Below are 25,691 nucleotides of genomic sequence, written 5' to 3' on the forward strand. Positions count from 1 at the left end.
TCATCCCATCCCATCCCAAGCTCCATCCCCATCCCCATCTCCATCCCCATACTCATCCTCATTCCAATCCCCATCTCCATCTCCATCATCTCTGTCTGCATCCCCATACTCATCTCCATCCCCCTCCTCACCCCCATCTCCATCCCCATCTTCATCCCAATCCCACCCCAGCACCTCTCTGGCTGAGGCCAACCTCTCTGCACCCCATAACCAAGTGCTGCCATGTGTCCCATGTGCAGGGGAACACCGGGGACACGTGTCCCCTATCCCCAGTGCTGGGTATTCTCAAAGCAGCTATCAACACAGTTCTTTAACTCGTTCACCTCCCAGTGCAGAGACAAGCAAAACCAAAACCAAATTATCTGCTTCCTGTTCCTCTAATGAGGGGAGGCTTCTCATCCTAACAAGATCAAGATCTAGGCTGAGGCACAGCTCTGTACGGAGGCCCCACTGCAGTGCTCATGAGATCGCAGCAGCAGCAGGGAGCAGGGAGGCAGCACGGCCGGCACGGTGCTTTAACTTTCAGCGTCTGTGTGCTTCTAAGTTATTAAGAGCAATGTTAGGAGAGTCTGCAGGGCAGCTGGATCCAATGGCTGCTCACGGGCATCATAGTTCTAGAGATTATTTATTATGTTTTATTTAAATAACTTATTTTTTTACTGCACTATCTGAAGATTCAAGAAGTCCGGGCTGTGGAAGCAGTGTGCTTTTCTTCAGCTCAGGCCCAAACGAAAGGAAAAAGGCAGCGTTCAGATGCTTTGTTTTTAACTTATATGATAGTAATGCTGTGGAATACAGTCATATTTAAAATTCTGCTACCTCACTTCCAGGGAACCGTTAGTGCCTGATTAATTGCCTTTCCGCGACAACAAATGAATGTACGCTGATGGATAATTTATTATTCTTCTGTGTATTTAAAGTATTTGTATGATGTCAGAGTTAATATATTCAAACCATCCCGTATTTGGATGTCAGTATTCTGTTTCTCGTTGGTGACTTTGCACTGATGTTGTAGAAATGTTATGCAATAAAGCACTTGTATGGGAATTGCTGACTCCTGGCCTGCACCACTGATTGAGCACCTGGGGAAGGAGCCTGTCAGCCCTGGGAGCACAGGTGAAGGCAATGATAGGAAGGAATGGAGCCTGGCTCAGCCCCTCTTAGTCCTCATTTAAGGGCTGATGGCCAGTGGGGAAGGATCTCTTGTTGGAGATCTCTGCTTTGTGGAGTCTTCCTGTGAGCATAATTCTTTGAATGCAGGTGAGTTGTTTGGTTATTTTTGTAATACCTTCCCATTGCAGCTATCTGAGACTGGTCCTGCTGCCATTACAGCACTAATCAGGATCTCACTGCATGCTGGTGCTCCACCACTTTGCGCTGCCTTTCAGGTGCTGTTGGCACAGGGCTGGGGATGCTTGGGTGCTGATAGGGAGCAGGCCAACACTGATGCACGTGTGTAATGGGGGCCAGCTGCACCCTTGGCATTGATTTAAGGATAAACCACAGCCCTTCCTTTGGGCCAGAGATTAAAGGGGAAAGTTAAGCTCTGTGGAGAAGGACCTGAGCATCCTGGTGGCCAACAGTGAGGTAGCAGTATGCTCTCATGGCCAAGAAGGCTGCCAGTGTCCTGGTGGATAAAGGGTTAACGAACACTTGATGAATGCTGTCCAAGAGCCAGCAGTGTGCCCTGATGGCCAAAAAGGCCAGCGGTGTTCTGAGGCACATCACAAAGTGCGTGGCCAGCAGGCAATGGAGGGTTTGCTCCCCTCTGCCCTGGGGAGGGCACATCTGGAGCACTGCACACAGTGTGAGGCTCCCAGCTGCAGGCAGATGGGGAGCTGCTGGAGAGAACCCAGAGGTGCAGAGATGGGGGCCTGGAGCACCTCCTGATGGGGACAGACTGAGAGCCCTGGGGAGGGAGAACCAAGAGGGGATCTGCTCAGTTCTGATCAGTATCTGAAGGGCATTAGGAGGGCAGGGCTGTGTTTGGTGGTAACCAGTGACAGGATAAGGGGCAGTGGGAACAAACTGGAGCCCAGAGAGCTCCATCTGAACACAAAGGAGGAATTCCGTGCTGTGAGGTGGCAGAGCCCAGAGGTGGGGGGAGGTGATGACGACTCTCCTGTGGAGTTGCTCACACCTGCCTGGATGCTGTTCTGTGCAGCTGCTGTAGGGAACCTGAGAGGTGATCTCCAGAGTTCTCTTCCAACTCCTACACATCAGTGATTCTGAGCTGCTGGCTGTGCCACACTGCGAGGCCACGGGGACAGCAGTGTTGGCATTCCTGGTAACCACAGTCCCCGTGGTGTGAGATGCTTCCAGCCACACCGTGGAGGAGCAGCTGGCAGCGCTTCCATGGGAATGGCAGTGGGTTCATCCCTGCAGGATGAGAGCAGCGCAGGAGGAGAGAGGAGCAACCACACGCAGGTGTGTGCAAATTGGCCATCAATTAACACAGACTTGTGAGTAGAGATGGCAGGTCCCCAAAGCACTGAGGGCAGCTGGGTGGGATGGGGAAGGTCTGGAGACAAGGCCTGCAGCAGAGGTGGGCTGAGCTCGGGGAGCTTCCCAGGAGCACAGCTGGGCTCTGGGACCTCTGGCCCTGCAGGGCACAATGGGGTCACACTGTGGCCATAGGCAGCAGCACCATTGCTGCTGCATCCCACCCTTGGGAAGGGATGCAGGAGTCTGACCTGCCCTGCACCTTGCCCAGCATTCACTGATGTGGTTTTCCACAGTGATTCAGCTCAAGTAGCTCAAAGGTTACATTTTTCTGTTAATTTGGCATTTTTTCTTTTAATCAACTCCGGTTCTAGAGCTTTCTACTGTGAACACTGCAGAAAACACTGCCTGCTGCTGCCCCTCGAGATGCCCACCCTGTGCCACCCTGTCCCCTTCTCCCTTGCACTATTGACATCTGAGCTGTCTGTGCCCGCAGGGAGCAGCACAGTGCTCCCCTTGCTGATCCCTCACAGAGGTTCCTTCTGAGTCAGCAGCACTGCCTTCAGCCGGGGCATAATTAGACAAACAAACTTACTCTGGCTGCTCCTGAATTAATGGAGAGCTCGCAGACTCTTATCAAGCATCTGATGGCAAGTTGCTATTTGAGTTAGAAAAATACCTATTAGTTATTACAAAACTCCGAAGTTTCCCAGCTCAGCTAATTTCTCAGCATTATTTCCTGCAGTGATGCCACCAGCGCCGGTGTTGTCACCTCCCAGGGTGGTGCCAGGATGGGACGTGGCATCCCCAGCTCTGTGTCACTGGGGCAAAGCCATGAAGCCACATGTCCCCATGTCCTCTTGGGTGTCACAGGGCCTGAAAGACTGGGAAAGAGGTGGCTCTGGGATGAGCTCACTGTGGCCAGTCAGGACCTAAAGGGGCTGGGGGAAAGGAGGGGACAGACTCTTTAGGGTCTGTTGGGACAGGGCAAGAGGAAATTCTCTCTAATTAAAGATGGGAGATTTAGATTGGCTACAAGGAAGAAGTTGTTCGTGCTAAAGGCGGTGAGGAGCTGGCTGGCCAGAGAAGCAGTGCTGCCCATCTTGCAGGCAGCACAGGTCAGGCTGGGGGGCTCTGAGCACTGCCAGAGCTGGGGATGCTCACTGTGGAGTGACTAAAAGTCACTCACAGGTTGCCTTTAGAGGTCCTTCCCAAACCAAGCTGTGATTCTATGTCTCTCAACTCTGTCACTCCTCAGTGTCTCTCAGCTCCCTGCAGGTCAGGAGGTCCCGGTGCCCTGTGCTGACCCAGTGCTTTCTGTTTCTCCCTGTGCAGGTGGAGATAACGACCTAGACCAAACTGTGTGCACATCAAGGGTGCTTTGCATGATTTGGAGATAGTCAAATGACGGGAGAGGCGAGCGATGGAAGCGCTCGCAGGATATTTAGAGGAAAAAAAAAGCAGCTTTGCTCTGTTATCTGCGCGCGGTCGCATCTGCGGTCCTCAGTGCGGCTCACGGCGCCCAAACCCCACGGGGAGAGAAAGTCCTGGGATACGGAGAAATGAAGAAGCAAAAAGCTGCACGGACTTTTCTTTTTGCACCATCTGCCTCCTACCAGCGTTATCTGAACGGTGGAAATTTCCTACGTTGAAACGTAATGCGAGATCAGAAGAAAATCTTGACTTCTACAAAAAAGACCTGTTCTCCTAAATGGATATGAGCAACTTTGGAAAGTGCAGATAAGGGAAAAAAAAATCAGTTTTTCCCTCCGTTTCAGCAATTTTAAAGCCATAAATTGAGATGTTTCACCCAGAAAAGCACAGACAGGTGTGCCATAGAGGCCATGAGCTCCTCCCTGCCCACCCTGCTGGCACTGCTGGTGCTGCTGGCCGGCCCTGGGGCTGTGTGCACACTGCGCTCACAGTCAGCAGTGCTGCTGAGGGAGAGCATCCGCATAGTGAAGGACATGCAGAAAGAGGTATGGAGCCCAGCACTGGGCCAGGGGGGCTGAGCTGCACTGGGATCTCCATGCAGACAGACACACAGACTGCAGGTGTTGTTCACACTGGTATCAATCTCCTTATATTGTTCCTCTCTTCTCTTTCTCTCAAGGCTTCCTGTGGCAAGATGAACGTGACAGATATCTTTGAAGACAGTAAGGTAAGAGGAAAGCCAGATGAAGAGCTGGTAGAGGGGGCTGCGGGAGGTGCTGGGAGAGCAGGATGGAGTCTGCAGTGGGAGCTGCATGGGATGAGGAGCCTGCCAGTGCTGTGGGGTACCATTACCACCTGGGTTCTTCTGCAGCCAAAAGGGCCACAGGGAGCACAGTGCTGAGCGTGTGCTTCAGCAGCACAGAGCTCATTTGTGCAGGGTTTTCAGAAAGGAAGAGAGGAACTTCTTCCTTTGCCTTGGAGCCCCGTGTCACTCTCAGACACCCACACTCACTGATGGTGCTGTGCCTCAGGCACCGTTAGGTGTGCTATCCCTCTTTAGCCCTTTATCTGGAGGAAGGCTCTTCAGTTAGCAGAAGATTCGATGGCAGATAATAAAGCCTCTTTCTGCTCTCAGAATTGCTGCCTAAGGCGAGAGCCCAGCCCCAGAGTTCCTGTTTTCACAGAAAGGGCCCCCTGCAGGCACAAAGCAAGGAGCAGAGCTGGGTTCCTGGGCAGAGGGAGAAGGGAGCAGGGTTTGAGCAAGTGTCAGCCAGCTGCAGACCCGGGCCAGCTGCTTATTGGAGGCATTTGAGATGCAAGCTGAAGAAACAGGAGCAGCAGCAGCTCCCACCTACCCACCGCGTTTCCCAACACAGGCAGCATCAGGAAGGCAGCATTCTACCAGGAAAGCAACCAAATGATTTCTTCACTACTGTGGATGCTTTTCTTCTCACCTTACTGGGGCTGAGGATTTGCAGAGCTGCACGAAGCCCAGGCCCAGAGCTGATGTGGCTGAGCTGCGCCTGGGGTCAGAGGAGGCAGGGAGGCTGAGCCACCTACCCCTTAGACTAGAAATGCATTCTTTGTGCTGTTCTAGCCCACTGAAAAGCTGAACAGAGCAGTCTCTTAAACAGCCACATGCGTTTTCTTGCAGATGAAGAGCAGAACTGAGCTCTTGTGTGAAGCTTCCACAATTATCTGGGAGAGCCAGCACTGCCACAAGAACCTGCAGGGCCTCTTCCTCAACATGCGTCAGCTCCTGAATGCCAGCAGCACCCTCAAGGTAAGGCTCTGCCTGTGCCCAGGGCAGCCCACTGCCCTCAGCCCACGGCACCGCATGCAGGTGGATGCTCTGCTGCACCCTGGGGTTCTGCTGCTCACCAACAACTCCATTTGTTTGACACACACACACTCTGGGCACGTTGCTCAGCACTTTGCAGCCATGCGCTGCCCAGTTCTCCTCTCAGCCAAGTCTGTGTAGGAAAACCAGGGCACTGGGCCAACACCTTCACAGTCTGTTTTCCATTGCAGGCGCCGTGTCCCATAGCAGCAGGCAACACTACTGCAATGGAGAAGTTCCTCAGGGACCTACATGGATTCCTCCAACGACTTGTAAAAGAGAATTTATTGTTTCCTTTTTAATTATTATATTTGATGCTGTGTTTCCAAAGATTATTTATAGTGATTCTTTAAATAAATATATATATTTTTTTGAGTAAGTTTGCTGACTGTTTCTAGAGGAAAGATGGGTGCAGATTTGCAGTGTAAGTTGATAGAAAACTGTGCTGGGGTGGTGAATAGGGTTCAGACTGCACTGGTACTGATGGAAGTGGACCTGCAAGGAGTGAATCTTTGCTTAGAACCAGCCCCAGAGAAGCCAGGCTCCAAGCAGTGCCCAAACTTCACAGAACCATGTGGCTAAAGCTAGAGAGATGGGAGGGCTGTAAAATGAGTATGGGGTTGAGCAAGTCCCTTGCTAAGTGTTTGATATATTTGACTCCCCCCTCATTTAATGCTCTGGCATAGCCCTTGGTGGCCCAAGAGTAAAGAGGCTGCAGCTGAAAGAATAGGGAAAGAACATAGCAAAAGCAAGCCATGGAAGGGACAACTCAAAGCAGTGGTAGTGGTCAGGCTTTCCCCAATAGCAGGGGGCAGCCTCACAGGTCTATCAGTCTGCAATTTTGGCATGGTGTAGGAGAGGGCCTTGGAAAGTCCCAGGACTGAAGGGTTTGGTTTGTGCATCAACTGAGTCAGAATACTCAGGGAAGCTGCAGAGTTAGCAGACCACAGAAAACCTGTTACCTGCTGCGTGCGCAGGCTGAGACATCTTCCAGAAGAAATGCAAGGCAAAGGAAACATCACTGCAGGTAACGACTTCATGCTGTGCAGGGGGCACCAGGCCTGCACTGCAGCTCAAGGAAAAGTGTCAGGGTGAGAAGCCTTGTGCTCATCAGTAGCAGCTGTTCAGTGCACACACACAAGGCAGGGCCATGCACAGCACTGCCTGCGGTTCAGTGCAGCGGCTCCTGCTCAGACTCTCCTACTCCCAGGGCAGCTCAGGACCCTCCCAGCAGTGGTGCTGCTCCATGGGGTGTAATCTCCCAGTCCTCATCTTTTCTGCAGTCTTGCTGAACCTGCTCTCGTGCTGCCCTGGCTGCAGCTCTCGTGAGAGACCATTGCAGCAGCATCCCCCCAAACCTCCCTACAGCTCTGCAGACTGCTCCAGCTGCCCCTCCTGGCGTCACTTCTGCCTCTCAAAGGATTTACAAAGAGGCTGGATGGATGAAGCTCTCTGAAAAACAGGTAGAGAGGGAGAACTAGGAATCAACGATTTTATTTCATGCTCCAGGAACACAATACTGATATGTACAGCGTAGGGAATAAAATTTAACCATACAACAAAGGATATTAAAATAAACAGTTGGAAAACAAATAAATAGCCAGACACGTTATAGAAACAGATAAGCAGTTTTTCTTCTGTACAGAACTGGCTAAGCAGAACTGCTGAGAAAGGTGAGAGCTGGGTGTGCAGACTGAGTTAGTTACTGAAAGGCACTAAGGACCATTTTCACTTCCCTTGAACCTGAAGAAAGGTTCCATAACAAGTTAATTCTGAAATGATTCATTTACACTGCATTAAACAACACGGCCAGAGAAACTCTCTGCGATTTGCTGGAATGAGGGGAAGCTTTGGTGACAAGATGCAAGGAATGAATAGACATCATATGCATGCTAGAGTTAAGTGGCATGGACGGGCCTGGGATGAAGATGGCTCCATCAACTGAGCCATCAAAAACACACACAAACTTAAGTCCTTCTCCTTTAAGACATGGTAAAGGGACATTTGACATTATTGCAGACTGTCCAGAGCTGCAGAGAGGGCCCATACAGCAAACCTGCAAGCAGGGCTCTGTTGTGAAAGGAAGTTTCCAAAACTTAAGCAAAACAGCACAGTGAAAATGTAAGCCAAGCTGACAGATCATCATGAAGACTGTTCTACATCAAAACAAAGTCCTCTGGTAAGAGCAGAGAATTTGTTCTCCAAAACAAGCCCCTGTACCAGGAAATCACAACCAGTTCCTCCCAAATCTAATTACAAAGCAGTGCAATTATTTACTTGAAGTTTTTCTCTGCCTCACGGGTCTTTACAACATGCAGAGCACTTTTGTTTTCAGCAGAAATAACAGGAATTCAACCCTTCCTTGTTAGATTTTACGTGTTGTAAATGCAGAGTCAGGATGCACAGTCCCAGTTTTCATTTGCTGATGATCTGCTGAGTGAAGAATTCAGAGAATTAAAGTACAGTTCAGGAGAAACACCCTTAAGAACCGATTATTCAACAGAGGAAAGCACAGCAAAACATTAAACAAGAGGAAATAAAGTTTGCCCTTGTTTTCTGCTCAGTCTAGAACATCCCTGCCTGTTTCTAAACTGGCATTTGAGATATTTTCAGTCTGTCTTAGCTGTCAAATTCAACACGATATTCTTAGCTGGAGCACATTCAGAACAAGGTGAACTCCTCCAGAAGAAATCTAACTAGTTTAGATCAGACAAAAATCCTGACTCCTCACCTCTTTCCAAATGCTGGACCAGAAACAACTGCCAGTGTTTGCAGCCGTAGCTTTGACGCGTTTGGGTGACAAAGCCAGGCCTGCTCACTTCTCCCCCAAGATGACCACCAGGTTCTCCTCCCTCAGCACAATCTGAAGAAACACTTCAGAAAAAGCACAGGGGAAGCTGAGAGCTCTTTTTGAATTGCACTGAATGCAGCTCCAGATCAACAGGTGCCCCTGCAAGACCCATGGTAACTGTCACAGCTGGAGCTGCTACAGACTGGTGAGGTGCATCCAGCTCAACAGTGTGACCATGAGAAAGGGCAATCTGCTCCAAGTGCAGTCAGCACTGCACAGGAATGTTCTGGTAATTGCAGACATGGCTACGATCAGGCATGAGACACCAAGGAGTTGTCTTGCTCTTTGCTTGCTTGGTATAACCAAGCTCAAGTATTCAGTTTGTGTTATTAGTCACAGCTTTTTTTTTGTAACTCTAGGAAGCATGGAGATTAAATGAAAATCATACCTAATTAACACCACACTGACAAGGGAACTGCTAAGGTACCTGCAACTGCTGTGCTCCAGCAGGAGTTGATGCAGCACACAGCCCAAAGCAGATTCATTTCTGTGACACAAAAGCAACGTATTGAGAGGTTCAGTGTCTGTCAGCAGCACAAAAAGCAAAGAAAAAGAGCAGCCACCATAAATGGTTATCAGCAGAGACCAGATTTCTTTCCCCTCAAAGCAGTCAGAAAGAGGAGATGGTGCACACAGACACGAACAGCATCAGCTATTTCAGGGGATGTTGCAGCACTGGGACAACTGGGAAATTCACACCTATCCTAAGACAGGAGAAATTCATCCTCAGCTGCATCCAGGGGTGAGACAAATGGAGCCATAGTGTTCAGTCCCCCTGGTGTTAAAGCCTTCCCCTCAAATAATCTCTGCTGTCCAGATCACAACAAAACAATTCACACCAATTGAAACCACTTCCAGCTCATAAGCATGAAAAGCAGCCAAAGCAATGCAGCAATGCAGCCTTCAGAGGAGGAAAACAGCTCTCTTATCTGTGCATCAGCCCTCACTCTCCACGTTGCCAGCAGATCACACAAATAGACAAAAATCAAAGCATTAGACTACTAGCGTTGCACTTAAACAGAGCATGGTCCCTTCCCACAAACCTCAGGCTACTGTAGCTCTAAGTACTCTTCTACCCAACTACTTTTTGTACAGCAAGACTGCAGATGAAGAGAGTTGTGTCTCAAATACACAACATGATCAGCTTAATAACTACAGTGAAATACTGAAATAAAAAGGCTCGATGCTCTTAACTCAAAGGTTTGCAGCAACCACATTCAAACGGATCAGTGCAACAGAAGACAACAGTGAAAGCTGCCAGTGATGTGCAAAGCAGGACACAGATTTACCAGCATTAAGTTTTAGGATTCCATCGACCATTTGGAGCTATTATGACTAGTACTTGAACACACCTAGAGTCCTCATTTCCTCTACATTTCAAGGATTACCAACAAAAGTTCCCTGCACAACACATTGTTTAACACATGGAATTCCACAACCATAAAATAGACCAGTTTAATATTATGTTAATATAACATACAGTATACAGGCAACTAAGGAAAAATACATATCATTTTTTAATTAAAGCTCCACCCCAGCAAGGCATGGATTCTACAGCCACTTCAAGCTGTGCCATCTCAACTTCCATATTCTGGGCAAACCTTTCACACTCACTGCTTTTTACGGCAATTCTGAACACGTCACACCTACTGCAGCAGGGAGTCAATGACAGCGCCTGGCTTTGCAGAACGTTTTCTGTTTGGAGAGCAGAAAGGAAAAGAAAAAAAAAACAATAATACCACACACATCATTATACTGTCCAGGAAAGGCAGGGAGCAGCCACTTCTCAGGTCAGAACTACACATCATCGACCTTGTCACAAAGCAGCAGAACAGCCATGCTGAAATCTTCCCCAACTTTCCAGCAGTAAAACACACGTGCTGTCAGCGTGTCGAACCAGCAATCAGTGAAATAAAAACAAGCAGCCAGAAGAGGGGAATGTGAAAGCAGGAAATCAACCCCCCCCCCAACAGACAAAACTTTCTGGACAATATTTTACCACAGTGAAAGATTTCAGCCTGGTTCTACTACACTTGACATCAGTAACCCTTCTATCATGCAGAATTTTAGCATTTTCTCTTAGCTGTAAGTCATCAAACATTTGTCTCAAGTTTGCAGACACCAGCTTAAGCCTTTCCCTGGGAAAACTCCCCATTACATACAGATACTCCAAAGTTCTTCACCTTCGACCAGTCTTGGGCCTGGATCTTCCCTTTGAAGTCCTCGGCCTCTCTAGCTTCATCAGAGATTGCCTCAAGCTTTCTTCAGTGTAAGCTAAGTAAACATGGGAAAGGTCCACCTCAAAGGGCTAAAGAAAGATAACAAAATACCAGAACTATTTAGGAGGTTGATCAGCTGCTCCTTTGGAACACCAGAAAGACTTCCAACAAGAAAACTGAAGTTGAACAGTTTTCCCATGAATACAAAGGGAATGCACAGAAAGCAGAACTTAAACCTACACAGTTCAATAAAAGCTCATTAAGAGTTACTCACATCTTTTTCTTTCTTGTCCAGGACAGGAGTCTGCTTCCTCATATTGTTTCCTGTATATGCAACACATTTCTTAAAAAAAAAACAGAAAGGCCCATTAGTGAAATGTAGTCAGTTTTACTGAGCACTGTACAGCTCCATCAGTTTATCTCTGGGCTCAGTTAAACTCCTCAAAAGCTTATGCTAACATTAGCCTGTATGTAAGCTAGCTTACCAGCTGCCATTCTCCAATGTCTTCATTCCAGTGAACATAGTTCTCAATCATTTCCTAGACAGAAGATAAGGTCATTGTTAGAGTTGCACAACCTACACTCCAGATGCATCCCAAAAGCCAAGACAAGTTGCTTAAGAACAGCCTTGACCACTCCAAGGTATTTTTAATCCAGGCAGCCATACCACATTCAAAACCCCTATTTTATAGTCTGAAGGCCACAAAAAAACATCACTCCCAAGCTGTACACAATGAAGTTCCCACTAAAGCATGGATTTACCATTATGTCGATGCAATCACAACAGCAGTAAGGACTTTCCACACATGCACGTTTGTACTACAGCTTAACAGACGAGTGTCAGTCAAGTTGCCTGTCACTGCCTTTGGATGCCAACTCATTCCATTTGTTGGTGGACTAAATAATGCTGGAGGGCTAAGTGAATACTGTATATGACCACATCAAAGGCTTTAGCTCCCCATCTGTACCTGGTAGTCCTGAGGAATGAAGTTGTCTATGATAAGCATCTGGAGACGAAGTTCCCTGCTCAGCTGCCGAATGTTCTCCAGTAAGCCTTCAATCTCTCTCTGATGCTCTTGTTGCAGATCTGCCATCTGTGGACAAAGCATATGAGAGGTCAGAACTAATATGACACAATAACAACTTAAAAGAATTGTTTTCTGCCTGTATGTTTTTGGGAAACGAAAGCAAACTCTAGTTAGAAGTGCTAGAATATTTCTCTCAAGAATAAACCCTCCTAAACGTTCTAGCTCAGAGATGGTTAAAAACAGCATTAAGTTCTTGGTCTCAGGAAAGATGAAATAGGCTTTCTGTCATTCCAAGTACCAACAGCAGGCAAAGTGTGCAAACAAGTTCCATCTCTGGCAACATCCCAAGGAAAATCTCAGCTCCCGAAGACAAAAACGTGCTTTTCATGAATCAGGAAGGCTCGATACCAACCAAGTGACTGATTGAATGTGACTGAGAGAGAATAAGAGCAACATGCACAAAGAGCAGCAAGCTAAGAGATGGGGGTTTGAGCAGCTGCAAAGCAGGAGACTGGACTGCCAAACAACTTCTATTTTGCTCAGAAATAACCAATGGTTTTCCTCGAGGAAAAGCTCTACAATGTACCCCAGCGCAGATCTGACACGAAGCTTAATTTGCTCTTTCCAATGCATAAACCAAGCATTGAAAGAATGAGGCAGCACACAGGCATTTCTAAACTGTAGCACTCTAACCAGAGTGCCAAAGCTGATGGCTTGCTCTTTCCACCTACAGCTCCTCCACCACAAGCTGAATGCTTCAGAACACTGACCTCTGATTTTGCAGCCATAAGCATGGTCCAAACTTTCTTCAGTTTTTTTGTTTTTCCCTGTGCTTCCTCCTGGAGGCTGGTGTACTTCTCCTCAATGTCCAAGCGTTCTTGCTGTACACAACATTTAACAGACATCCACACATTAGCACAATCAAAGAAAATATTTCCAACAATATGAACAGGAAGGGAAGTAACTCGGACAAAACAAAGCATTTGCCAAGGGCACAGACACCTGGCTTAGCCAGGCTGGCTGACACTCACAATGATCACACTGTCCTGCAGGTGAGCACTGGTTACACATGCCTCTAAAATGTTTGATTTCTACTGAGCTTCACAGTAGAGTCATATTTCACCCACAAGAAGAGGCAAAGACAAGTAATGGAGCGTCCTACCACTTCCAGATAGCTGGGAGCACAACCCACCTCCTTCTCCTCGAGTTCTTTGCGAAGCTGCTCTGCTCTCCTCCTTCGTTCTTCCAGCTCCATATTTGATTCTTCTAGAAGCTTCTCTTGTTCTTCTGCTTTTGCCAGCAAGTCCACTCCTCCTACAATCACCTTCTTCTCCAGCGCAGACAGTTTCTCCAGCAGGGACTGGTGCTCTTGTCTAGAGAGAGACAGGTAAAGTTGGGAACTTCCTGTCTTAAAGTGCTCACAAGGCAGCCAGGTTCAGCTCAGTTTTTACATCCCAGACAGCACTCATAGGGCTTGAAAAACTTGCCTAGCTGCAAAGGCTTTAAAGTAGGGGTGAGGCAGTGCACAGGGATTTCCTTAACTCCAGCTCCCATCACTTTCATGCAAACAAAACCAACTCAGCAAACGAGTCTCTCCTGCTGCAGTTTCCCTCTGTCAGGGGCTGCCAGGCACCAGTGGTGTTACCAGGATACCCAGGGTGCTCCCTCCCACCCCAAGAGCCCAGCACAGCGATGCTGGGATGCAGACAGACTGCAACAGGTTGTAATGGAACAGAAGCAAGCGAAACGAGGTCACAACAGTGCAGCTGAGAGACAAGCCAGGAACGCCAGCAGCTGTTGAGTGTGCCCACAACATGGTCCTGGGCTGTAAGGAACCCACTTTGCTATACAGCTACTGCCCACTAGCAAGCAGTACAGCAGTTCTGCTACTCTTCACTGGCCTCCAGAGTTCGGAGGATTCGTTTTAAGTTTCTAGGCCATCTCAACTAGATAAGGCTAAGAGAAGAGTGGTAGAAGAATGGAGTTTCTTTTTGCTACCTGCTCTAATCTGCAAGCACAGAGGAAGCTCCTCTTTCACTCTGATAACAGCAAGAGCTGATGTTCAGCTTACACAAAGCTTGACTAGCATCTCACCATGCATCTCCACATATTGATATCTGACTTGTAGATTAAGGGAGGAAAAACCCACAACACCACAAAAACTACCCAGAGCAGGGCACTCACTGAGCTTTAAGCAAATCTTTTTCTCTCTTCTCCAGTTCAGCTCTGGCTTTATTTCTTTCTTCTTCTTCCATATCAAGCTTAGTTTCAAGAGCTTTTCTCTCCTCTTCAATCTTTGCTTGCATCTCTACCATCTTATCAGGGGAAACTTTCTTTTTCCCTTTCAAAGAGTGGAGAAAAAAATATTTCACAAAAATAATACAGTCTCTGTATCACAGCAATTTTTTTCCCCTCAAGCTAAAATTTAATTCAATGTTTAAGTGCAGTTATCCATGTCAGAAGTCATGGATTCCAAGCTGAGCACATCTCAGTCTTTCAAATCCCATTTTAATGTTTGCTTATTTGCCTCCAGTACTTACAACAAAATACATGAAGAATACTTGTGGAAAAGAAACATTGCCTAAAGAGAAGCCTGAGTCAGAATCCTGGATGCCTTAATTATGCAGATTAGACCAACTGAAGGAAAAAAGAAGATTGGAACCCAGCCTATACAGATCTCCCCAAAACCACAAGTCTCCCACAAGTTTTACATCCCCCTTTACTCGTTACAAAATGACAAACCCTTCACTTTGTTTTGCTCTTCTCTGGACATGAGAGAATTACCCACAGAATCCAGATGCCTAGAAACTAATAGAAACTGTCTAGTATTAAGAGACTTTCACAGTGATGTAATGCATATGGTCAAAGTACACTTGAAAAAATGTTGTTGCTCACTAAAAGGCTTATTTCCCTTCAGTCTTCGTGCCATTCACTTTTGTTTATATTCATTTATAACCTCCAGCAGAGGCAAAGATACACTGGCACCTGTAAGCATGCATGCACACAAGAGCACTGTAAGGACCTCAGCGCTACAGCAGATAATATCTTGGCTTCCATCTGCTGAATTTAGGAGCTAGATCCCTAACACTCATTTCTGGATCTGCAGAGAAAATCCCTCACCAGTTAGTTTTCAGGTAACCCAAGTTGGAAGTTTTATTTCAAGAAGTGTTATACAGAGATCATCACATGAAGAGGTGAAGCAGATAAAGGTTTGCAACATACTGTTACACAGCCCTGTGTGTTTTCAGTTTTGGAGACCAGTGAACTACACTGAGTGGGAGGAGCTTGAACGAGCTGTGCAATTGTATTTTGAGGGGCTGAAAAATCTATTAGTGAAAAATCAAAATGACACCAACCTGCTTGATCTTGCATTAAGAGGAAGTAGAAAGCACATCGCAGAGAGGCAGCGTACACATAAAACAGGAGGAAATAAAATATATTACTGCTTGATCATTGGAACAAAGTTCATCAGCATCAGAACAAGCACTGATTTTACATGCATGTTTCTAGAGTAGAAAACGGAATAATCACTAAGAAATGAAACCCCAGAGTGAATATTAACGAATCACCATTTTGTGCTAAAGCACAGAATGTTTCTGCAGTGTCCTTTGCACATCCAGGATAGTTTGAACTCACTCCTGCATTCCTCTGCCCATCCAATGCAGTGCAGAACTTAACGTAACACTACGAGCCTGCCGCAAAGATCATGCCCTAAGAAACAGATTGGAGGTGTCTTCTTCATTAACAGACCTAGTGTTTTTTCCCCTTCCTGAAGGCAGCCAATTCTCTTAAATTACCTGCAAAATCTTAGCATACAGAAGACTTAAGTTTTAACCAAGTTAAACCGAGCCAATTTTTTTGCAAGATAATGACAATGGCACATAAGATATTAGTAGGTTAATTGGCAGTAACTGATGCTTCCATAGAGGTATAGAGCCAGGTTTGGTTATTTAAGCAAATGCAGTAAGAAAAGCAGGACAGGGAAAAGATGAAAGGCACCACATGCAGAAGGGCTACATGTGAGGACAGTTAATATCCCAAACCACACAGACAAACCACAAAAGCTCAGTGCAACCTCTGCAACATCTTCAGACTTGAAGGAAATGGACTGATCCATCCATCAGTGGTTTGCTGTTAACTGTCCTCATCCAAAGAGAAATATTCAGGTTTTGAGCAAGCTTCGAAAGAGCAAGTTTGAAGCAAGCAGGTTTCCAAGTGTATCACCATTATCCACAGGTCACACTTAGGCTGTGAGCCTTCTTACCTGTGACCACTTCCCCTGAGCTGATGCTTTATACTAACACATCTACTAACATTAATTTAGGTGTAAACTAAAGGTTAGGTATACACAGCAGGACTTCCCAGGTTCCCCACACACAGAAGTGTGGATTACAGCTAAACACATCAACCACAACGACTGGTAAAGCTCCTACAAGTTCAAAATGTGATTTTTTTTTGTTTGTGTGATTAAAAGCAAACACTGACTGTAAGTCTTTCCAAGGAACAGCTTTCTTCCTCTGATCAGGAGCAGACCAAACTTTCCTCGCTGCTAGAAATCAAGACCCTTTGCTCTTCTCAACTATGCCCTCCTGTGGCACCCAAAAACTTAACCTCATGAGGCAGTCTGAAGAAAAAGCAGCAACCACTGCCCTGGTTTTGGGTTGTTTTTTGAAGGTCTGCCAAAATAAAACCAAGCTGTTAAGAAGTTTTCCTTCTAAGTACAAAACTAGAGTAGCTTAACTGCTGACTGTTCATTCATTCAGTCCAAACTTAGTTTTAGGAAGGCAACATCCAATATAACGTAACACCTTCCAAGAAGAAAGCTGCTCAGACTTTTTCCTGACATTTTAGAGGGATTGTTTAAAACAGGAATTGCAAGCTTCCGACCTAAGTTTCCCAAATGTCTTTAAATCTTGTTAAGTAAGCCTACTGAACCGCTCGCCATTCCCCGTCTTGCTGGCAATGCACACATCAAACCACCATTTCAAGCGTGAAAGCAACAAAGGAAAGGCATGCTTTAGCCAAATTGTAGGTTCAGGTTTATCTTCCAATAGACATAGCAGGGGAAAGTGCAGCACTGCAGAATGAAATGCACAGATCATGGAAAGGCCAAAGCTTAAAGGACTTAAGAGCTCCCACTCACTAGTGAAGGACTTATCCAGAGGTTTCTCTATGACAGAGCATGTGGAGTCTGAACTACTGCTGCTGCTACTGCCTGGAAAACAGAAATGAGTCCCACAGAAAAACCCAGAGAGGAAGAAACATGCAGATGGGAAGTTAGTTCTAAGGAAAAGAAACCCAGAAGAGACAGCAAAATAGTTTTTAAAGGCACAGAGTTCTCATTAGGAAGCATTTGCTAGAATCCCCCCCAGACTCAGCTTGCAAAGCCATCATTTCCCAGCACAGAATGGCATGCTCAGAGAGACAGTTCAGTTAAAACCCATCTTAACAAGCCTATAGCTTAAAATCTCATGCCAAGGCTACTTCCATTTCAAGCAATAGCACAGAAAAACAGATCACAGTGAAGGTGGCTGTGGATATCTACAGTAACAGAAGATTCAGTGACCAGGATCCTTCCCAGTGTTATGTACATGGCAATGTACACTTCCCACTCTAGAAGAGAGAATCAGCTACACAGGGACAGCTACTGTGCAAGCTCCTGCTGAGCACAGCCTTACTCAGGGAACTTAACTTCCAAACAAGCTGCTCTCGTTAAGCAACAGCTATTTCCCCTCTGTTCTTTTCAAGCAGTATTTTAAAGACAGCTTTCTCTTGTGGCAGATTTGGGCAGAAATTATTCCTTGATGGATAGAATGGTCAATCTGTTGATCCTCCTGCTTCTAGAAAGCACCAAGGGGGAAAAATGAAGTAAAATGGTGTGTTACAACCAACACTTGGCTTGGACAGACTTGGAAGGTGTCATTTATGATTCTGCTTGGACAGACATCAGAATGAAGGGGAATCTACTTAATGCAGGAATGCTGTTTAAAGAGATGCGAGTGATTTAAGACAGTCAGTTTAAATGCCAGCATTTACTGGACAAATTGGAAATTAAAGCACAGCACTGGGCTTGACTTCCCTACTCCCCATGAATAAACAAAGGCTCCAGGGATGCAGCAGGCTCCCTACAGTTCTCCATGGTACAGTGACTTGCAATTCTAGGCTCAGCAGCATCCTCTGGGGCTTAGACACTACGTGCTAGTTTATCACAGTGTAGGATAAAGTAGACTTTGCCATGGGAATTCCAGAGTGTCCCCAAATAAGGGACGTGTGGCTCCCATTTAGCTTTTCAGCTAGCACACAGACACCCCCAAAGGTCAAGTTTTTCCTCTATCAGCATAAAATAGGATGCCAGAATGAAGCCAGTTAGTAAACATCCACAGGACAGATGAATCCTTTGCCTCCACCACAGCCAAAATCCCCACCTAAGCCATGAGAATGGCTATAAAAGAACACATCTGCCGACCTCTGATTTTTGGTGTCTTCCTCCTCCCATCTCAATGAGAGGGGAAGTTCCACAACATGAGTCACAAGCCATACGCAGCCACCTTGCGGCAACCAGGGAACCACCACAGAAGAGGATGTCACCACAAGCACAGCTACCCAAGTGGAAGCAGATACCACACAGGAGCGGAGCCGTCAGCTACAGAGACGGCACCAAAGAGCCGTGTTTCTAGGGAGGCATGATAATTGCAGCGGCAGTAGGGCAGCCCTACAACTCCACTTCTCCCTGCCTGGCTCTACAGTTCCTGACACAAGCTGCTGGGCAAAAGGAAATTGGTGGCACTGACAGGATTCTCTGCTGCCTTACCACGCCGTTTCTTCCGCTTCTCCCCATCTTCTCCAATCTCCCCATCATCCTCTTCATCTTCTTCTTCAGAAGAACTTGTCTCAGAACCAGATATCTCTTCTCCTAGAAATAAAAAGTATGCTTTTTGATGCTTCATTAGAGCCTTCCAATAACACTGACTTGTTATTGTGACAGCAGCACTTATCTGAAATCAGCAGTGCCTGATATCAGCCTATGAGTAGATGCAGAAGTCAGTAACTTTCGAGGAGATGGCTTGCAATAGCTTTGGAAAATTAAGGCTATATAATGCCACATAATGCTGCCAAGTCAGTGTGTATGGTAAGTACCACTCACTATGGTAAGTACCACTCACTATGGTAAGTACCCTGGTATCCTTGAAATGCTACATTATGTTTGCTTAGAAGAAATTCACAATACCTTCATTTCCATCAGAGGCAGAAAATGGTCAAATGAACAACGCTATCTGTTCTATAGTTCAGTACCTACAACTTTAAGAAGTCACCTGTAGCACACTAGGGACGAAACAGCTATGTCTAGATTCCAGGCCCTGAAGAAAGCATTGCTATTTCCTGCTTCTCCTTAATGGTAGAAGTTCCAAGCAGTAAGCCTTACTGGAGTTACTGCTAGAGCTATTTTGTGCTGTGAGCATCTTTGGAGATGGATGTCATATCAAGGGCATTGTTCAGGAAGAATCCTTCTGGAAAGATCCTTGAATGCTGGTAGATTAATCACTATCACAAGCCCATAAAGTTCCAAAGCTTAAAGAAGCTTCTTGTTTCTTCTATGCACTAATTAGATAGTCAGTCTCAGTTCTAGCCACACAAATTCATTTCATTTTAGTCCAAACTGGATCTCACCTCAAGCAAAGAAAACATTTAGCTTTTGTTATCACGCACTTTAAATCCCTACACCACATCCAATCATACCCAGAGACCCCTCAGGTTTTCAGCACACACTAAATTCAGACCAGAATCCACCACCTTATGCTAGTGCCAAGTGCCACCTAGCGAGCAAAGCCAGGCCCTGCGCTGGGAGCATCCTGCTGGGTCATCAGGGCCAGAACAATGACTTGCAATCAGCTTCTGAATTCATGAGACACTTTCAAATGGTCAAGACTTCTCACAGAAGCAGAACCAGCATCAGTCTGGAGAGAAATACTAGGTGGAAGGGGAATCTCACCTTCTTCCAGTTTTTTCTTAAGCTCTTCAATTTCTTTCTGAAACTGACGCAGCAAAGCATCCTTGGGGTCCTCATTAATCCTGGCCTTGTTCTTAATGTTCTTGGCTCTGTTTGCATATCTCAGAGTGCTGATAGTCTCATCGTAATTGTAGTCTGCTGGACCAATGTTTGCACACTAACACATGGAAGAACAAGTTAATGGAGCGTAAAGAATCAGAGTCCAGAACAAATGACCTCACAGGAACCCAGCCTTAGCTCCAACAATACGGTACTGCCATCCTTTCCCAAGCCTTCCTGTTGCTTTTACACCGAGGTTGCTTTTGTCTGCCTAAATACAGCTTGTACTTCATCTTACACATGTGTATTTACATCTTGTTTAGATCCTTGCCTGTGCAGACAGGAGACACCAAAAGCATGCAAAAGGTTTTTTCAACTGTGATGCTCCGAAAAGAACAGGTAAATGGCAGGCTGTTCTCATGGCAAAGTCACTATGCTATCCCTGTATGAACAGATCAACAGCTGCAATTCATGAAAGCATCTCAGAGCTTACCATCATGGTTTTGGAGTTGCCCCCCAGGGAATCCTGAAGGAGTCGCGTAAGCTTGGAGTTGCGGTAGGGCACATGAGTGCTTTTGCCATCCACCAGAGCTGAAATGACATTCCCCAGGGTAGAAAGAGAGAGGTTGATCTTAGTAGCTTCCTTCAGTCGCTGCCCCGTTGCTCCGGTTTTTGCTTGTCTTTCAGAACCCTGGAAAAGGAAGCAAAAGCAATTGCAATAAAACCTGCCACGTGATCTCTCTCCAAATAGCATAGCTACCCCTAAATCGTTGCTAATGGTCAACTCACAAAGCACCTCCATCATTACTAGAGGACCTAGCTATGTACCTCAGACATCACTGACAAGACAAGTGACAGGTGCCAAGTGAAGCTTTTGGTGCCAGCAAATTCTGAATTGCTGGAGGTAACAACTGAGAAAAATACAGTTTTGTCCCTGTGAATGAAAATATTATTAGAAACAAGTCAGCAGTTACAAGGCACCTCAGCTCCTGTCTTTTCTACCGAAGGTCAAGGGAATGAAGTGACACTGCAATTGTTCTACAGGTAGTTTCAGAGCGTGACATAAACACATCTCATGTAAATAAAGTAACAGATAACACACAGGGCTTTGAGTGTTCCCTTCCTTGCCTGTTCTCCAAGTGAAGGTACTCCAGTGTAAAATCCGGGCTACAAAGCCTTTTATCAACACAACTACACTGGTTCAAAGTGAGCAACAGAGGGTGGGAACTTGCACGAGTGAAGAACTGCATGGTCACAATCCCCTAGGATGATTACACTGGAAAAAAAAAACTTTGCAAAGATCCAGCTCTGATATCCAGCATGCTCTTTCCAGTGCAGTCTATATTATTTACAATTACTTCACAGGAAGAACAGAGCCCTCATACAGCACAGGGTCACATACCCTAGAGGCTCTTTCTGGCACACATCTGATTTAAAGCACTGAGTGAATACTCCCTACAAGTCAACTGTCAGACAGAATCCCAGGCTTCAAAGCCTTTAGCAGTCCTGAGGAGCCATGCCCACCACGTTTTGTGGCAGCAGCTGCTGGTTCTACTCACAGCAAGATCCACGAGGTGCAGTTTGCCCATGCGCACGTGCATGTTCCCATCAACTCCCTTCTCACTGCACTCGATGGTGATGGTGAAGATGGCGTGCGAGCGAGAGCTGTGCTCGTTCATGTTTGTGGCACCAACAGAACCTTTTAATTGAGAAAAAGATCAATGAATCACACTCGATTTACTCCCAACTCTACATGCAACCCATTTTTTCAGAAGATGGAAAAAATGCCCAGGCTCAGCAAACTGTGCTGGACACTGAAGTTGTAGCACAGCCTAGACTAGAAGTGTTGCTGCCTTCAGTAGGTCCAAGCTGACCACAGGTCCCATCCAAGAGCAGCAGGAGCTCTCATTTGTTTCTTTTTAAAAGTTACAAAAAAAAAAAAAAAAGTCACTAGCCTAACACTTTGGCAGCTGATCCATGCAAAAAGCTGCTTTTTATTTTTTTTTAAATAAATCAGAGCAAAGCAATCCACATGAGCAGCAACAGTAACTCAGAATTTTACTTCATACAAGAGCTTAATTAAGTCTTCCAGAAAGCATCAACAACCTTCTATTCACAACACAGGGCTAGGCTTTGGTCATCCAGATTAGAACAGAAGGAAAGAACCATGACAAGCACTCGTAGCCCTGACAATGCTGACTGCCTTCACTGCTTCCCCCTGCCTGACTGACTGAGGCACAGCCTACTTCACCTGTCCCTGCACAAAAGGCATTAGGGAGGGGACATCCCTTTTGCTCTGCACCAGCATCAGATCTAGAAGCAAGATCTCAAAGTCTCAAAATCAGACCCTCACTCTGTCTGACAGAGCTGTCAGCCTGCCCACTGTGGGACTACGTACGGTTCTTGTGGCCCAGAGTCATGATTCTGTCCATATCATCTGCGTTGTTTACGACATAAGCTGAAAGGTCTTTGATATAAACTCCCACATCAGGTCTCTCTTTAACCTAAGAGAAAAACAGTTTAGAGGGAGCATGCTTAGAGCCCACACAGCAAATCTCAGTGGCACTGTATTAGTACAGTGATTTACTCCCCCAGATTCTAGTTTGCGCAGAGAACACTGCAGTACTCCAAAAGGATAGCTAGGGAATCAAGACTCAAGCAGGATAATACTTCACTGGTCCTCCCTAGAGGCAAATACAGATTTCAGATCTCAGATTTCAAATCTCACTAAGTCCTAGACTGACTGCCAAGAGGCCTTTACAGGAGAACTGCACGGATGAAACTGACTCAGCAGAGAGCCATTTTCTCACTGTACAACACAGCAAATTGAAGAGACTCAGAGAAATCATGGTGATATCCAACTGCTGCTGTATCTCAAAGGAAACACTGCACACACTGAGGAGTCCAACCTCCCAGTTCCCTTCAAATACTCTCTGGTCTTCACAATAATCTTGCTCAAGGACGTGGAACAAGCATCAGATTCAGAAGAGCAGGCTCACCTCTAACCTCTGTGACTGGTCTTTTCCTAGCAGATCCCGCACTTCTTCATTGTAAATTTCCAGGTAAGACACACGAACTAAAAACCTGAAGGCAAACAGTTGGGAAGCTTTCTTAACAAGATATTTGTTAAAGTCCAGGAGACACGGAAAGCAAAGAAAAAGCACCCATACATAAATACATTCCTGCCACCCCATCCAGAATGGCCTAAGTCATTACTGAGGTCAGGCTTCTTCTACACATGGACAAACAAAAGACAGGAGCAGTAAAGGAAGGTGTTTACCTTGTATCCCCCTCTGCTTTGGCAATGTGACCAAATATATGGGCGAAGGAATTTGGAATAATGCCTCTGAGCTCAGGAACTGCTCTGACCCCTTCCATGGTAAAAGTCTTGCCTGTTCCAGTCTGCCCGTATGCAAAAATGGTGCCTGAAGAACAAGAACATACTAATGAATGTCATGCAGTTGTATAACTGCAGTTTTACCTCATCAATTCTCAGCCTGATAGCACTAAACACATTTTTATGGGCTTGAAACTTTTCACCCTCTCCAGTACGCATTGCTCAATGCTATGAGAAACAGAAATGCTGGACAACCACAGCAAAAATGTTCAAGCCACTGCTTTATCCAGCCTGAAAAATATTTAAGAAGTAGTCAGCTTGTTTTAGCTGTATAGAGCAATTAAAGGGTTGAGAACCAGTAGACATATGGCTCACACGGAAATAATTAAAATCAGACTAATTAATAGCATTGTCAATTAGAGAAAGATCATTATATACCAACCACAAAACCAACGACTGCTAGCACTTCAAGCCACAGCAGAAACATGAGGCTCCCACAGCACAGGTCGCAGTACAAGTGTCCAGTTCTGAAACTGCAAATGCAGCCACAGTTTGGACTAGATAACCATCCCCAAGGAAACCAATGAGAGAGTTTACTGAGATCTCAGCCCAGACATTCCAGAAACACAGAGGTTAATTAATTTTGTCCCAGCACAAAATGAGCTCAACTCAAATTAAGCTCATTGTCAAGTCACTGGCATTACTGTTGGGAAGAAATGAATTTTAATCAGCTGAAGATGGGTGTGTTAGCACAAAAGCTTATTAGGTATTTTGCAAACCTTTAAAAACCTTCTTAATCTGTTGCTTACAGCACAGATCAGAAGCAGTTACAGAGAGCAGTAATTTGTTACCTTACTGCAGTATTCTTTCTTCTACACGTTGTATTTGCATGCATAACAAACACACACAAACCACGGACATGTTCTTCCCAGCTGCAGGAAGCAACCAATTATCTGCCAGGCAGGGCTGATGGGTGTAACTAGTCATCTTAGTTTGTAACAGCAAGTTTTAGAGATGAAAATGCAGCACTTATATGCACAAGAAGAATAGGCATACCTAGATACTGCAGGACCATGGCAGCTGCTGGGGTACTGAAACTGTATAGCCAAGAGTCGCTGAGAATTCTGATAATGAAATAAATCTCCTTTGCAGACAGAAGACAGAGAATGAAAACATACAGCTCACCAGCCTCACTTGCTCACTGCTGTCTCCCACTGTTAGCAACCTCAGCACACACCACCACGGTGGTACTCAGTAAGGAGCACCATCTGGTTGCTGCAGGTCAGAGGCCGGAATAGAAACAACAGAGATGTGGCCCTCGTAAAAGAAGGCTTCCTGTGAGATCATCGGGGACACCAACAGCACAAGGAACATAGATGAAATAAACCAGGAATTTACCATTGTAGCCTTCCAAGACGGAGTCAATAATAGGTCTTGCAGTTAGGTTATAGACATCCAGCTGCTTACTCTCTGGTCCAAAAACAGTGTCAAACGTGAATGTCTTAGGAGGTTCATTGGACGAGTCTGCTTTGTGGACTGTGATGGTTCCTCTCATCTCATCCACACTGACTGCCATTTTGTACCCCGTCGCTTTCTCTCGCTCATTAAGGGGCCGGCACCGAACAACCACCTTGACATTATCACAGCTCTCTGGCCTGTCCGGCTTCTCAGGCTTGTTGATCTGCAATTATGAAAAGGCAAAACACTCACAGGCTGCAGCACTCCTGTAACAAACCCATGTGCTTAAGCTGTAGATGCATGCTTCTCAGCAGAAGCATAAAAGCCACACTTAGCCCAGAACTGGTTTATAATTAAAGCTAAGGGAATACCCTGCACTTACTCCGTCAAAGCAATCTTCTGTTTGCAACTGCAGAAACCAAATGAGTTAAACCTGAGAACTTCATTCATCTGTTAAATCTTTCAGCAAACAACTTTGTGCCTGCAAACAGCTTGCTGGAAGCAGAGGCTTTTTTGCCACTCCTTTAAATTCACGGAGCTTGTTGTCCGAATAGGGAGCACAAGGAAACAGCCTCAAACCTCACCGATGACATCAGCAGATAGCAGAGGGCATTGGCTGAAGAATTCAGACAAGCTTCAGTGCGTTTGTTGAAGGTGAACGACTCTGAAAACTCAAAGGTTGGCTCACAGGACTTCACACAGCCTTTCTCTCTCGGTTACAGACGCGGATTTGGACACTGAACTGACTGACAGTGCTGACAACGCTTCTCCTGACAGAGGAGCTCCAAAAGCCGCTGGCCGCAGCCCGAGGTGCCGCCCGCTGAGCGATGCTACGGATCCGCACTCAGCCGTTTGTAAACCCGCACCTCGGATGTCAGCAGGGAACAAACCGCTACCTGAGCTCCTCGCCTCCACATCCGCAGGGCCTTTAGCAGAGGCTCTGACAGACGCAGAGCTGCTCCCATCCGGGTGGGGAGGGATCTTGCATCCCACATCCCGCACCCCACTTCCCCCCCCCCCCAGGACGGCACAGAT

At 46.2% G+C, this 25,691-nt stretch overlaps 1 protein-coding gene across 2 annotated transcripts in view; it reads right to left on the reverse strand.

The window, feature by feature from the left end:
* Positions 1-7,191: 7,191 nt before the first annotated feature.
* KIF3A (kinesin family member 3A) overlaps positions 7,192-25,691 on the reverse strand; it is an 18,754-nt gene continuing 254 nt past the window's right edge. Inside the window, exons 2-18 of one of the 2 annotated variants that reach the window (XM_042826414.1) lie at positions 24,597-24,879; positions 23,142-23,286; positions 22,861-22,945; positions 22,260-22,365; positions 21,421-21,560; positions 20,355-20,552; positions 19,805-19,979; positions 18,626-18,727; positions 15,171-15,179; positions 13,999-14,155; positions 13,007-13,187; positions 12,585-12,695; positions 11,755-11,880; positions 11,272-11,325; positions 11,061-11,129; positions 10,751-10,875; positions 7,192-10,262 (exon numbers count right to left, since the gene is read on the reverse strand). In XM_042826414.1, coding sequence (XP_042682348.1) covers positions 10,214-10,262; positions 10,751-10,875; positions 11,061-11,129; positions 11,272-11,325; positions 11,755-11,880; positions 12,585-12,695; positions 13,007-13,187; positions 13,999-14,155; positions 15,171-15,179; positions 18,626-18,727; positions 19,805-19,979; positions 20,355-20,552; positions 21,421-21,560; positions 22,260-22,365; positions 22,861-22,945; positions 23,142-23,286; positions 24,597-24,879 — 2,115 coding nt within the window. In that variant the 3' untranslated portion in view covers positions 7,192-10,213. The remainder of the gene's footprint in view (positions 10,263-10,750; positions 10,876-11,060; positions 11,130-11,271; positions 11,326-11,754; positions 11,881-12,584; positions 12,696-13,006; positions 13,188-13,998; positions 14,156-15,170; positions 15,180-18,625; positions 18,728-19,804; positions 19,980-20,354; positions 20,553-21,420; positions 21,561-22,259; positions 22,366-22,860; positions 22,946-23,141; positions 23,287-24,596; positions 24,880-25,691) is intronic. The other variant, XM_042826415.1, reaches the window with a different exon arrangement.

This window comes from Centrocercus urophasianus, unplaced genomic scaffold (genome assembly GCF_019232065.1).
Source record: "Centrocercus urophasianus isolate 14NV4802_14NV808 unplaced genomic scaffold, USGS_Curo_1.0 seq_26, whole genome shotgun sequence".
In the NCBI taxonomy this organism is placed as follows: domain Eukaryota; kingdom Metazoa; phylum Chordata; class Aves; order Galliformes; family Phasianidae; genus Centrocercus; species Centrocercus urophasianus.